The sequence below is a fragment of the Apteryx rowi genome, unplaced genomic scaffold, assembly GCF_003343035.1.
Source record: "Apteryx rowi isolate R43461 unplaced genomic scaffold, aptRow1 scaffold_3, whole genome shotgun sequence".
NCBI classification, from domain to species: Eukaryota; Metazoa; Chordata; class Aves; order Apterygiformes; family Apterygidae; genus Apteryx; species Apteryx rowi.
Window position 1 is genome coordinate 5,207,720 of NW_020449418.1, and position 13,385 is coordinate 5,221,104.

The 13,385-nt window shown below is 41.2% G+C and overlaps 1 protein-coding gene across 1 annotated transcript in view; it reads right to left on the reverse strand.

The window, feature by feature from the left end:
• SORCS3 (sortilin related VPS10 domain containing receptor 3) overlaps positions 1–13,385 on the reverse strand; it is a 337,032-nt gene that overhangs the window by 15,254 nt on the left and 308,393 nt on the right. Inside the window, exons 19-20 of the mRNA XM_026069736.1 lie at positions 6,583–6,769; positions 2,948–3,081 (exon numbers count right to left, since the gene is read on the reverse strand). Of these exons, the coding sequence (XP_025925521.1) occupies positions 2,948–3,081; positions 6,583–6,769 (321 nt within the window). The remainder of the gene's footprint in view (positions 1–2,947; positions 3,082–6,582; positions 6,770–13,385) is intronic.

Here is a 13,385-nt window from a genome sequence, read left to right on the forward strand (position 1 = left end):
TTCGCAACAGTGGCAATCCATGCCATTTTTGTAGCCAAGTCAAAGCTTCCACTGGCATAGCACAGGCTGGCAAACAGCTTTGCCCCCTGCAGAATACCACCTTACTTTGACCCCTCATCCTTGAGCTGAAAAAGCAACAGGAAAAAAACTCTTCCAACCACAGGGGACTCGCAGACCAAGTGAGCAAGCATGCCTGCTCATGCTAGCCCTGGAGTGCTAGCTGACTTATAATTAGATACACACACATCCTGGACAAGCAGAATGGGCCTATAACAAACTGCAGTGATATTAGTAGTCTTCCTGGGGGTTACAGGTTGTGATTCCATGCAAAGGCAGAAAAGAGGAGCCAATCTGGTCTTCAAAATTACTGTTTTTCCTTTTCGTATGTCTGTGGGCTGGACATTCCATTATCATGGCTGATTTCACCTCCATCATGGAGTTATAACATTCAGCCAACTCCTTAATTTTAATTCAAGCACCAAGACCTGGAAACTAACTCTAAATTAAATCAGGCAGTTTAAGGTTCATTTGCTCAAACCTATTAGACAGCTGGACACATTTATTAAACTGGACCTGTGTTAATCCAAGCAAATTGGCCTTTGGGTATACTGCAAAATTAGCACAGAAGAAATTCAGTACAATGGTTCCAGCAGGAGGGGGAAGGCAGCAGAAGAGCCTTAGCCAGGTCATTTGAGTGTAAGACAACATTCTTCTGTGCAGCAGCACAGAGAGTACCTTAGTGAGACTGCAAAGTGACACAAGACACATTTGGTTCTGTCTGGGATGCCTACAGGCTGAAGAGGAAAAGAAACTGCAATTCTTCAGTGTGCAACCTGAATATATCACCTAACAATGTCAGTTATTCACTCTGAACAATATTACACACCACATCACATAATTCACACACAGATCACAGTGTCTGCTTCTTCCACCTGCACTAAGAGCACCACAGAGTGCCTGTGAGTGGGCACAGACAGGGATCTGAGAGGTACATTAAACATGACAGAAGGAGATTCGATGTGATGCAGATTGGTGCCATAGGAAAAAAAAAAAAAGCAGCTGCTGCTGCTGCTGCTGCCATATTTATATCCTTTGCCATACTTTTGTCAAATGCTAAGGGGCACAGCTGAAGTATGCTTCATGAGGTGGCTGGAGAGAATACTTTGCAAAGAATGAAAGATGCTCTGGATTTGGCCACATGCAAAGGCAAAATCTTTACTAATCCACACCTCAGTCTATTTCAGCAACATGTAAAATCACTCCTAGGTGTTACCAGGGTTAGCTACTCCATGTAAAGCTATTTCCAAACCATCCATCCCAAACACATCCAAATCTGCCTGTACTCTGTTGCTGACAGGTCTGAAATTTGACCTAACGTATATAAAAGATAACAGATCATATTGACAACCCAGATCCAAGCACCCCAAGAACTGTGTAGAAATCTTCAGCAAACAGCACAGGTTTTCTCTGCCTTTTCTAGCTTATTTTCTATTTTAAAGAGTCTTTTTCTCAGGCCCTATTCACAGCCAACTTCTATGTTAAGAACAAAAGCACTGGCAGGAAAACTCTTAACACCTGGATACACTAGAGGGCTTAAGCAGATGATCAAGTTACCACTGTCTAAATTGTCTCAGATATACTTTAATGGCTGTCCATGTGTGAGCACTGAGCCCAAAGTAACTGAACTGTAATGTGTTTTTGCATGCTCCTCTTTCACTGCAGGATAAGCAATTTGGAATTACCTTTTACTTGTCATGGACTAAGCATATATGTGTGGGTGGTTGCCACAGCTCAACCAAGCCACAGTAACTTGCTAACTTATAGTAACTGGTTTTTGTTTCTGAGCTCTTTTGGTGGCTCAATTATGCCTCCACAAAAATAAGTGAGTTCTTACAGTGAGCTTCCTAACTTGATGCAAAATCCCAGTAGACAAAGTACTCACTGTTTTTTTCTCCTGTTATTGTTGGTAGTCAGGGTAAGAGGATACAACTCAAGCAACTTTGTCAAAGAGAAAATAAAATACTTGTGTCTCTGCTATTTTTTATTTCAAATTCCGTATTTTCATGTAAAAATACTCATTTTTTCAACCCTGATCTCACTTCAGTGCCCACCTTCAATTGCAATTCAATAATGTAGACAATAACATGATCTAAACTGCTTTTTCAAATAAGAGCACATGCTAAATTGTAAAATTACCAAGTGTACAGCTCACAACTGCAGTAATGGAATACAGTGCCTGTGCATCAGCTGCCACACTCTTCAACCTGCATTAGTTGTAGCTAATAAGCAACTCTTTGCTTTCTCCATTTGAACTCCATTTTGTAGTTTCATTTATTTTAACTATTGATAAAAAGGCTCTTTATAATACATTCTTGCCAGTCCCTTGAAAACTTAGCACAAAGAAGTCTTACTTGTATCTCTAATACATATATCCAAGGCTGTGAACAATGGTCATGGACAGGCCAAAACAATTCACTGAGAGTCTAGCTTGAAATTCTAGATACAACTGGTTATTTGAACACCAACAGCTTTAAAGTATTGTGTTGGAATCCAGCATTATATACTACATACTGGTACATAATGGAAAGGCCCATGGTTATTGGAACACCAGCAGTTTTTAAACACTGTGTTGAAAGCCACTATTATCCCATATACAGTGGTATATAATTTAGTTACGTTGCAAGTGAACTCTGGTAATAACAGTGGTCTTCAAAGCTCAGTAGGGCTGACAACAACCAAATGTAAAAAAGTAATGACTCCTAAGAGCAACAACATGAGATAGGAGGAAACAAATTCACAAAGGTCAGATAACAACATACATTTTTAGATAAAGGAAAAAAACAAGGAATACAAAACAAGCAAAGGCAGGCTTTCATTATGGCTCAAAGAGTTCCCTGTCTGGTGCAACAAGTTTAGGAAGTAAAAGTAAACCAGAGGGTGGCTCTACCTTGGTGTTGTTACCAAACCACCAGAAGTACGTAAGTGTGCCTGCCTGGCTGGGCCAAACCACCGCAGTAATGTTGACATCCTTATTCCTGATGGCGACAAAGGGGACACTCAGATGGACGTGCTCCACTGGACCTGTGGGAAGAGGCAGTTCATTATTAGAGGCTTTGAGTTAAATCCTCTTTGCTCAGTTGTGAGCAGCAAGAATCTTTCCTTTAAATAAATCAAATGCCTTATGCCAGCATTGAGACTCTATTATAGCAATGCAAAAGAATCTCAGTCAAAAAGCAAGGGTGAAAGATAATAGATTAATAAACAAGATCACACATTCTTTACCACTCTTAATTCTAGGGGAGGCAGAAGTGTTTTCCACAGCGCTGATCTCAGATAGGGTCAGCACTGGGGTTAGAACACAGGGAGATTTTTTAAATGTAGTTTGAGGGCTATGAATTGGCTATGCACTGTGTAGGGCAAGCTGCTCTCAAGAGCTTGAGGGATAGGAGGCAAGAGAGCAAGAAAGCATTTGCTTGAAAATATATCCACTAAGCAGCAAAATTTGTGGGCAAATTTGAGCCAAGGTGGCTAAAATCTGATGACATGTGAAGTATTCATGGCTTGATTAAATAAAATTTGATTAAATAAAAATTTCCTCTTCAGGAGGTCTTCAGAGTAAAAATTCTTGACATTGTGCAAAAAATGTTCCCTTGGTATCTTTCTGACTTTGGCCAAACCTTGAGAATCCTTTGTGCGTGGCAGGGGGATCAATTATCCTTGCCCGAATTTTATTTTCTGTGAAACTTTATTGTAGTCCATTGCAGCTTTCATAAGCAAAAAGGGAGGAACTACTGGAAGATGTGTGTAATAGCATGCCAAAGCATCTAACACAGAGGTAGTGATAGGGTTGTTTCACAAAGACTTAAAAAAAAACAACAAAAAGTGTCAATACAAAAGTAAATGCCCAGAACTAGTCCGGTGCATTAAGTTCAGTCCAGAATTAAGAAGCCAGTTCCTCTCCAGAAAAAAACAGATGGAGAAAATACTGGTATTTTCTCATTTAAAGCTTTTCCTTCCATCTGCATTTTTTTTCTCCTCTTCTTATTTTATTTTTTATTTTTGCTGGTACTAAATTCTAGCTGGTAACTGCTGCACATCAGACAAACTATGTTGCTGATCCTTTCTGGTTGGTACATTTAAAAGCACAGCAAACTGATAGACTTTCACAGTGAGAAGGAAAGGATGAAATAAGAAAGAAGGGAGATATTTTTTAGAGACAACTCTAATTCTGGGAAGCACAAGATTTGCTGATTTAACCTGAGATAATACTCTTATGTTACCTCTCAGCTCTTCAAGTATGAAATGGGAACATCAGTCACTCCTCCACCTACTTGGATTGCAAGATCTTTGGGAAGCCATAGCTGTTCTTTTACCATCAGAACGTACAGCTCCTAGCACAGTGGGACCCTATTCTTAGTTTTGGCCCCTTGAAACCAATTCTTTTTCGTTCTCCCTTTCAGAAGGGGTCTCTACCAGCAAGCAACTCCTGAAATTTGCCCACAACAATAACCTGGGTTCCCAAGAATAGACAAGTTGCACATAGGAGAAAAACATGAATATCTTCACCTCCCTTAACTGAGGGGATGAGCAGCTCGACAGCAGATTCCAGAAGGGTAAAAAGATTACTGACCACTGCTAAAGCTTTAGGGGAGGGGACAATTCTTGCTTGAGGCCAAAGAGCTTCTTTCTCCTTTCTTTCAGTACAGTTTTCCAGCACCAGACAGGTGCTATAATAAGGGTGATTTAAATAGCAGTAGAAACAGTATGACTTTGCTAATACCAAATATACAGCAACCGTACCCAACCTCCTATAACTCACTGAAATTCCCTCCTAGTGTGAAAGGTATAGAATCTACTTTTGGTTGGATATCCCACTTTGCTGAGAAGATGCAGTTACGTGAGGAAGGAGAGGCTGTATTCCCTGTCAGATATGAAGAGAAGTGTCCATTTCAGATTACAAGGAAGTGCAGGAGGCCCATGCTGTACATCGCATGGTGAGGAAGAGATTGTAGTGCAGATTAGAACTACAAGGAGAGGTGTTAGGTAGTAACTGATCCTTCTTGTTTCTACACCAGAGTGATACTCCCAAGAGATGAAGGGGAGCTCTGGCATGTAGAATTCGCAGACCATCACACTGTCCTTGACACTCCAGACTGGGTGTCCAGAAATTGGTTCACCATGAGACATTTTGTCTGTACATTTGACTTTCAAGGTCAAACCTCCTGTACTGACCAGCAGATCCAAATATAATAAAAGCTTAGCACTGAGATATTTTTTCATTCTCACTGTTTGTGTGAATGTAAATGCCTGGAAAATATTTCTCTTGATATAATAAGCTGGCCACCTAAGAAGGCTATAAAGGTCAAAGGAGAGATCCGAGAGGCTGAGGCAGAAGAGGGCAGAGTGACACAAGAAGGCCAAACAACAGCCCTCTTTGCATTCTGTTCAAAAATCCTCACTGTGAAACAGCTGTTCCTATGAGAAATTTAGATAATCCATATGAAGTTGGTTGTTATTACCAGGTAACTGCCACTTTTGTCAGCTAATGGCCCAAGGTGAAGGCAAAAACAGTTAATGCTCTAATAACAGGTTGTTAAATGCAGCCATGATTGACTTTGAGGGAATTACGAGCATGGTAAAAGCTTCAAGGAACATTTATTCCTTCACACAGGGAGCTTGAAATTAGAAAGAAAAATGATCTTGTGTTTTGGAAATTTCTGACTTGCTTCCTTCCTGTGGAAAAGATCAAGTAAAAGGCAGACAGGAGAGAAGGTATACTAACAGGCTAAGGGGAAAGATGGACACAGCCTATGAACACTGTTGGGAGCACAACCTAAGAGGTGCATCCAAACACAGATGGAGCCCAGGAGACTTAGCAGTCTGAAAACAGGACAAAGATCCAGGATCTTCCAGGTCTTATCCCAGGTTTCACAATCTTTGCTGTTTCCTGTGGCTTTGAGAAAGTCCCTTGGGGGCTCTACATATGAGAAAGTTCCTTGCGGGCTCTACATTTGAGTCTGCTCATGTCTCAAGTGGAGCAAAATTGCATTCACCTACCAAATGGAGGGGAAAGTCAGGGGTGCATGTCAAATACATGAAATATGAAAAGTAGTACATTAGTCCTCAGCGCATCCATATCCCAGGAACTATGCTCATTATAATGTTTTTGCCATATGCAATCAGCACTGAAATCACCCCGAATTCTGAATCGGTAGCTCAGAACTAGGTAGATCAGTTGAAACCTCTTTGTTATTAGTAATACATTGAAAACACACATTTGGACTTTGTTTCTTATGCTGTTTGGTCTCTGACCCTTTTCAGAAAGCTTAAGAAACATTTTCAAGCTTTTTTCTGTAGCTGTGAAGGCTGTAAATATACTGGTGTAAAAAGGCGTTTTCTCCCCGACATTCAATAAAATTTACCTAGTAAGATAGAAGGGCGCCTAAAAGTCCAAGCCTTTGGAAGAGTGTGAGCTGAATACGTAGGTGAGGTTGCATGAATTCCTAGGCTCCACTGAAGTTGCATGGATTTTCAATGGGGTCAGGATTTCACCCATGGAGTCTAGCAGCTGGAAGTACTTACAGACCACATGCAGGAAGAGAACAGAGGTGTCAGAGCCCAGGCTGTTTTCCGCATATGCTGTCACCTGAAAGATTCCAGCACTCTTATAAACATGCCGAATGCCATCCTCAACAGGACTGAAATTAGCATAGGATACTGCAATGCCGTCTCCAAAATCAAGCTGAATGTTTGTCCTCTGGAGATCACCCTGCAACAGAGAAGGCTGGATTAGGAAACTGGGCCGGTAAGAATGACTTATATTACCTTCCATTCCACTGCTCAGCTCTATTTCATTAGCATGGACACAAACTCAGAGGTCTATCAAAAAAACCCTAGCTTCGTTCTGTCAATCCCTACCAGGACCAGACTCAAATCAACACCAGGTAATTATATACCAGCAGTGCTTGGAATAGTTGAAAATTTATAGCTGTAAGGAGATGCTGTCTCCCCATCTTGGGTTCAGTGATTTTGGCAGGACAGAGTGTCAAGCATATACCAAGGGGACCACATTTGAATCATCTGGTGCAATACATGGTTGGTGGTTAAGTGTCAGTGAAGTGACCAGGTCTTCRCACAGACCATTGCTGAATGGATGATGTCCATCAAAGGCAGCTGAGATGGGAGGCACTGCATTCATGGCGGGCTAGATGTCTACTTGAGATCAATTCCCACGTGCATATGGGATCATTAGGGACACTCTGGAGACAGAACAATTGTTGATGTGGCCCTCCAAGATGTTTCAAAGAAACAGTACCCAGTTATTGAGACACTGTAAGTTTAGCTATTTTCCAGGCTTTCTGAATAGATGGTGGAAAAAAAGAGAGACCTGCACAGACCAATACATCCCATCCAAAAACAAGTGTCTGAGACAGGTGACATGAATTATCCTCTGCAAGTGTCTATCTCCCTATCCTGATGATAGAGAGAGTCTAGATGACTAGTTTCAGCCAGACATGTAACTTTTGGACGGCTGAATTTATGTGGGTTGAGTCCCACACCGAGGACTGACAGCTTTCATCTAATGCCAGTCAAGACGGAGATAGGGCCTGGTGATACACAGGAGAATGGAGTAGACGACGAGAAAATCTCTTTTAGGATTACTCTCAATGACAGCTATTAAATGAAGGAGGGAACAACAGACAAGAGATTCCAGAATTGCAGGTATTGTCTAGAGGCAGCAACTGCACTGTTTTAATTTAAATCATGCTTTAAACCACTCTAGTCAAACAGGAGGAGTGTCTGTTATTTCAGTTCCTGGGAGCCTTATTTTATACTTATCCCCAGCTGACTAAACTGACTTGCTGATTAAAAGTAACACAAAACAAGGCTAATTTAAACAGAACTAAAGCCCACTGCAATGATTTCACTAAACCGAATTAAAACTACACATCAGATTAAATCTCTTTAGCTTTCTGCATACATACAAGCTGTACTGGCCCAAGTCTTTTTCTTTCATGAAAAGGACTCCACTGTATTCAGTATGGGTGAAGGAGGTACCATCACATTCTGAGATGCTCCCAGCCTAAAACAGAAACCAGTCCCCACCTATACTGAGAGTAAGAGTGGGATTCCAGAGTAAAAATAATCTCTGCTTCTAACTGTAACTGTTACTTTTTCTTTTTATATAGAAAATGATGCAGTATTTCAGCTCCACCTCATAAACGCCATTTGCTGTAAGTGCACGGACTCAGAATGAAAGCTAATGTGCGTTTCCAGTATTAAGGGAGGGGAACAACCATGTAACTCACAGCCAGTTCTAATTTCCAACCCCCTCACAACCAGTTCAAATCCTGCAGGCTCCTACCTCTAGTGAGTTCACTGCAAAAGACCACTGAACTCACAGTACTCACTAAAGCCTCTTGGCCAGTTATTACACAAAATAAAGCGTAGCTTCCTACAAGAACTGTACATATCAGACAAAGTGAAAAGACTGTTGTGGGACAACCACACATGACAATCCCCAAAAGTTTTAGGGGTGACAGAACCAGCTTCCCCCCTGAGGAATGGTTCCCAGATTTACCTGTGTGGTTAAACACTTGTTTATTTGCAGCCTAAATTCTGACTGTGAATACCACTTCCATAAATGATTTTTTGTATGGTCTGAACACATTCGTACGTAGCATGAACCCATTTCATATCATGACTTCTTATCATTCCAAGACAGTCAAGAGAAAGGCAGAATACTGGCTGGATCATAGGAAAAAAGGTCCTTGAATCAAGATTAAATAGCTCACAGGCTGTTCTAACACAAATGACCAGCAACTAAGACCAAAGGTGCCACCACATAACAAAGGTTCTGGCAGAGATAGAGACATCCACAAGAGGCAGGGGTCCCAGTGTTATCTCTCTCTCCTTCCCATTCCACAGGATCCAGGGGAGTTTTGCTATTTGACTTTATTAGGGCTCCATTTTCACCTCTGTCCTTTTGGGACATTAAAAATACAGCAGAAACCAAAAATAAAACATAGAGGACTAGATTGGAAGTGACACTAAAACCCATACGTAATATTGAGTAGCCAATAAGGTCCTTCTGAGAGAGTTTTTTGAGTCACTCTACAGAATTCTCTAGCAGGGACAAAATCACACTCTTGGGATATCGAGTTGTCTGATAGAAAGGCTCCTATAGCTTGTTAAATCCTTCAGAACTACTTCTCAAGGGAATGTATTAAGACCACAAGCTCATCTCATGTGGAAGACACTGAACAGAAGATAAAAATTTGATCTGCGCTGGATTCATCACTGGTGACCTTGGGTTGAAATCTCTTACACCCACCACGGTAGCTTCCCTCTCATGCCTTACAATTTTCTTTTCTATTTCCTCCTTGCTTCCCCAATCTGATTCTATTTGAAATGAGAAGGTTTGAAGTAGAGAAGCAGGAACAGACTTCTCGTGGCTAAGCAGTAGCAGATGATCTTTCCACCCAGTTACGAAAGCTGGGTCTTCAATGCAAAGCCAGCACACCACATTAATCCTCTTTTTTCTCTCCTTTCCCTACCTCTGTATTCAGGAAATACAATGTTAAAAGAAGTGTGCTAGCCCCACATATGATGTCAGATATTCTGGAGTTTATGAATACAAATTAAAATAGAAATGAAGTGGAGGCATTTCAAATGGACAAAAATCATTGCTCTCCACATACATTCAAGAGGCACATTTTATTGCTTTAAGCCTGTAAACTACCAAAAGAGAATGAACTAAGGCCTGTCACAAAGTTTGGGGCTCTGCATATTGAATTCAGCAGACAGGCAAGGGGTAGTGGAATGGATGAAGAAGAGTATTGCCATGTAAGATTCCTTCAAAGTTGTCCCCCTGTCAAGACTAGTTTCAGAAAGTTTTCTTATCTGGAGACCACACTAGCAAAGTGACAGGAACTGCAGAGATAGGAGAGTGGTTGAAATTTTGGCCATCTGAAGTTAAGAACCAAGCCCCCACTGATTTCAGCAGGGTTAATATTTCATCCAATATATACTTGTGTGTGTGTGTGTGTGTGTGTGTATACACACAATGTATTTCAGTCATATAACCTCAAATAATTCACATAAAGGCAGAGGTAAGGGAACTCTTAGTGCAGAGAAAGTGAACAACCCAGAAACAAAGCAACTGCTGGCAAGGAAGAGGTTCTCGAGTGAACTTTTCTTCCCATCATATTCACAGGCACACAACCCCATTGCTGCTGAATCAAAGGTGTTTCTCTAATGGAGCTGTCAAATTGTTTGCATAAAGATATGGTGTGGATGTGGGTATCTCTTTTTATAAACATGGTCTTGCAATCTACTAATGGATTTGCTGAGCTCTAATACTTGCTTGGGCTTGTTCTTTGAATAGTCGCTGCTTGTCTTCTCAGCTCACTTGCAGTTACCATTCTGTTACTGAGCTTTATCATCACCTTTTAATTACTGAAAGAGGGAAGCTGTGAGATGGTATAAATAGAAGACAAGGGGACAGAATAGATCAGTAACTGGTGCTGCCACGTGAGCAATCATTTAGGCCTGGGGAGGGAGGGTTATGCACCCATCAGAGGGGAGCTAGAGCTGAAAAGGCATGGTCAGGTGCAGAGAGATTCACAGGTCTGATTAAGAACACAGTTCCATACAACAACATTTTTGGCAATCTATTATTTCTCTGTGCTTAAGCCCAAACTGAGATTTAAAAAAAAAAGTAAAAGAAGTTCTTATTTCTTCATGTCTCCTTATATACATATACACAGTCCAAAACAAAGTCCAGCCCTGTATTTCTAAAAACACAGCAAAATCATCAGTCACTCTGCATTTCTCTGCCCATAAACATTGCCATACATGTATTCTGAATTACCATTGTGGACAATACTACTAAAGCTAAACCTGGAAATCCTGAGAAAATCAGTTTTCCATGAACTATGATATGTTCATTTACCACTGCACAGCATAAAGTCCAACCACTTTTACTGATATATTGAGGTGCATTATTTAGAAGGTGGGAAGTAACCAACTGCTAATTGCAAAGCTACTGATCAGGATTAGAGTCTGGAGTAGCAGAGAGGCTGAACAGAGGCTACAGATTTACCCATCAGAGGGCTTGTCAGACTATGGTTCAGCTCAGAAGGCAAGTATAGACATAGGTGCAATAAAAAGCCCCAAGAAAGAGACTGAGCAGAGGAAGCAGAGGGAGGCAGGAATGAATCTGCATGACAGCAGGGTATGTAACAATTAAGGCTTCTTGGGAAATGATTTTCTTCACCTATCAGAAAACACTTTGATGAAAATTAATTTTTTTTTTTTTTGCCTTCAAACATTCATAGGTTCACACTGAAAGACTGCAATATTTTTGCCTCAAATCTCACTGTTCTTTCTTTTTTCTCTTAAAATTGCTTTTCTTTTAAGAAACAAACTCAGCACAAAATTCTCTGTGGAATATGCATTCACCCATGAAGACGTGTACTTGAAAATCCTTTTCCTTCAGAAAAAATTGTTTCAATGAAATGGTTTTCTAATTATCCTTATTTTTGGGCACAGGACATAGGGCCAAAGATCCTCATCTATTTATTCAGCTGCCTCTTCAATCTCTGAAGTCTTGTAAAGGCTTGTAACGACTCCACTCTTCAGCTACCTTGACTACTACCTTATTCCCCATCTGTTTATCATTCTTAATATGCAGCAGTTCCACTTGAGTTCCCTAATAAATTACTACTAGATTCCTAATTTTTAGATTATGTCTGTTCTTTTCCGAACTCCCACTCGTTAGTGTCTACACAAATCGTCTTATCATGTCAAGTCTGCAGAATATAAGAATCAGCCAGGTAGACAAGAAATCCCCTTTGAATAAAAGCAGAGCATGTATGAACCTCTGAGGAAGTATGTAAAGAGGCCCTGTCAGATTAGAGTGGTCCTGATGAAGCATTTAGTTTCTGTAGAAGATTTTAAATTAATATAAGTGTGTGTGTTTAATAAAAGAAAAAAAAGCAATAAGGTATCATTAGAAAAACTTTTCTGAGACAGAATGCTCAGACTTACACCAGCTTCTTGTATTCTTGCAGGTCCAAGTTGCCAATAAAGGCTACTCTGGGATTAGGAGGGGAAGGGACACTACACTTGCACTGTTTCTAATATGATTTCCCTAGAGATCCACTACTGGTTACTGTCAGAGGCAGGATACTGAAGAAGCAGGCCTCTAGTCTGTCCTGATACTGTTGTTCCTGCGTTCATGAACGTGACCTGTCTGGCTCTGTCCCAAACAAAGTACACAGGACAGAGTGGATCACAAAATGCACTTGGGGTTCTCCAGTACCACCTCACTCCCTGGCTGCCTCTTCTGAGACACCCGAAGATGCTTGAAGTAAGGTTGTGAACTGGCCCTTCCGTTTAATCATAGAACAGATGTAACTCAAGCCATGGTAGGAAAACCACTGTCTTTTCTGCTCTGAACTTGAGCCTCCCTTAACCCCTTCCTGTGGGTAGTCAGCAGCCCRTACGTCTCTGCACTGGAAAAGCCAGTAGGGGAATGCGGTAGTTGCAGGGATTTTTGTGGTGTGGTCACATATGCCTTTAGGCACCAAATCATAGACCAGCAGAGGCAAAAAGACATTTGAGAGCCCTTCCTGTCAGCCCAAAGACATATCAAGTGCATTAGCTATCCATCCCACCACTGGGCCACAGACCTTGGTGGCACAGGCTGCACTATACAGGCTGTTACAGCCACTAGAGACTTAGATGGCAGTGTTGAGACACCTGACCCAGAGAGACCACCAGAAGTGTCTCAATATTTTGATGCTTCAGTCACCAGCATGGCCTGGTATAATTTATCCTAATGTTAGCTACAGAGGGAATCCAGCAACATTATAAATAAAATGGATTCTGGCTGGGGAGTTCAGAGGTGCACTGGGAAGGTCCAATTCCTACTGTAAAGGAACAACATTTGAATCTTTCTCATTGCTCCCCATGAGTCTGAAAATGTTCCTCAATCATCATAAACTTTCCCAACAAGGTTTCAGCTAAGACAGTGCTGAAGTTTTGCATCCCAGAAACTGAGAAATATTAAGCACAGAGACACCATCTCTCCTTCAGAAGCTCCCAGAGCTACAGCTTGCTGGAGGTGGAAGGAGCCTGATGGGGAAACATATTCTTGCCCAGCTCTCCTATCCTTCTTCAGCATCAGCTTTCTCATGACAGACAAGATAACCAGCCAAATACACTTTTCGTCTAACCCAATATGATTGTTCAAAAATTCTGTGTACAGCCTACTGCCCTGAGTCCGACTCCTAAGTCTCAGAAGTGTTCAGCATTTTGTAATCAACACCTGACCACTATTTTACTCTCTTTGGCCTGACAGCTAAAAGGAGAAGGGTGCT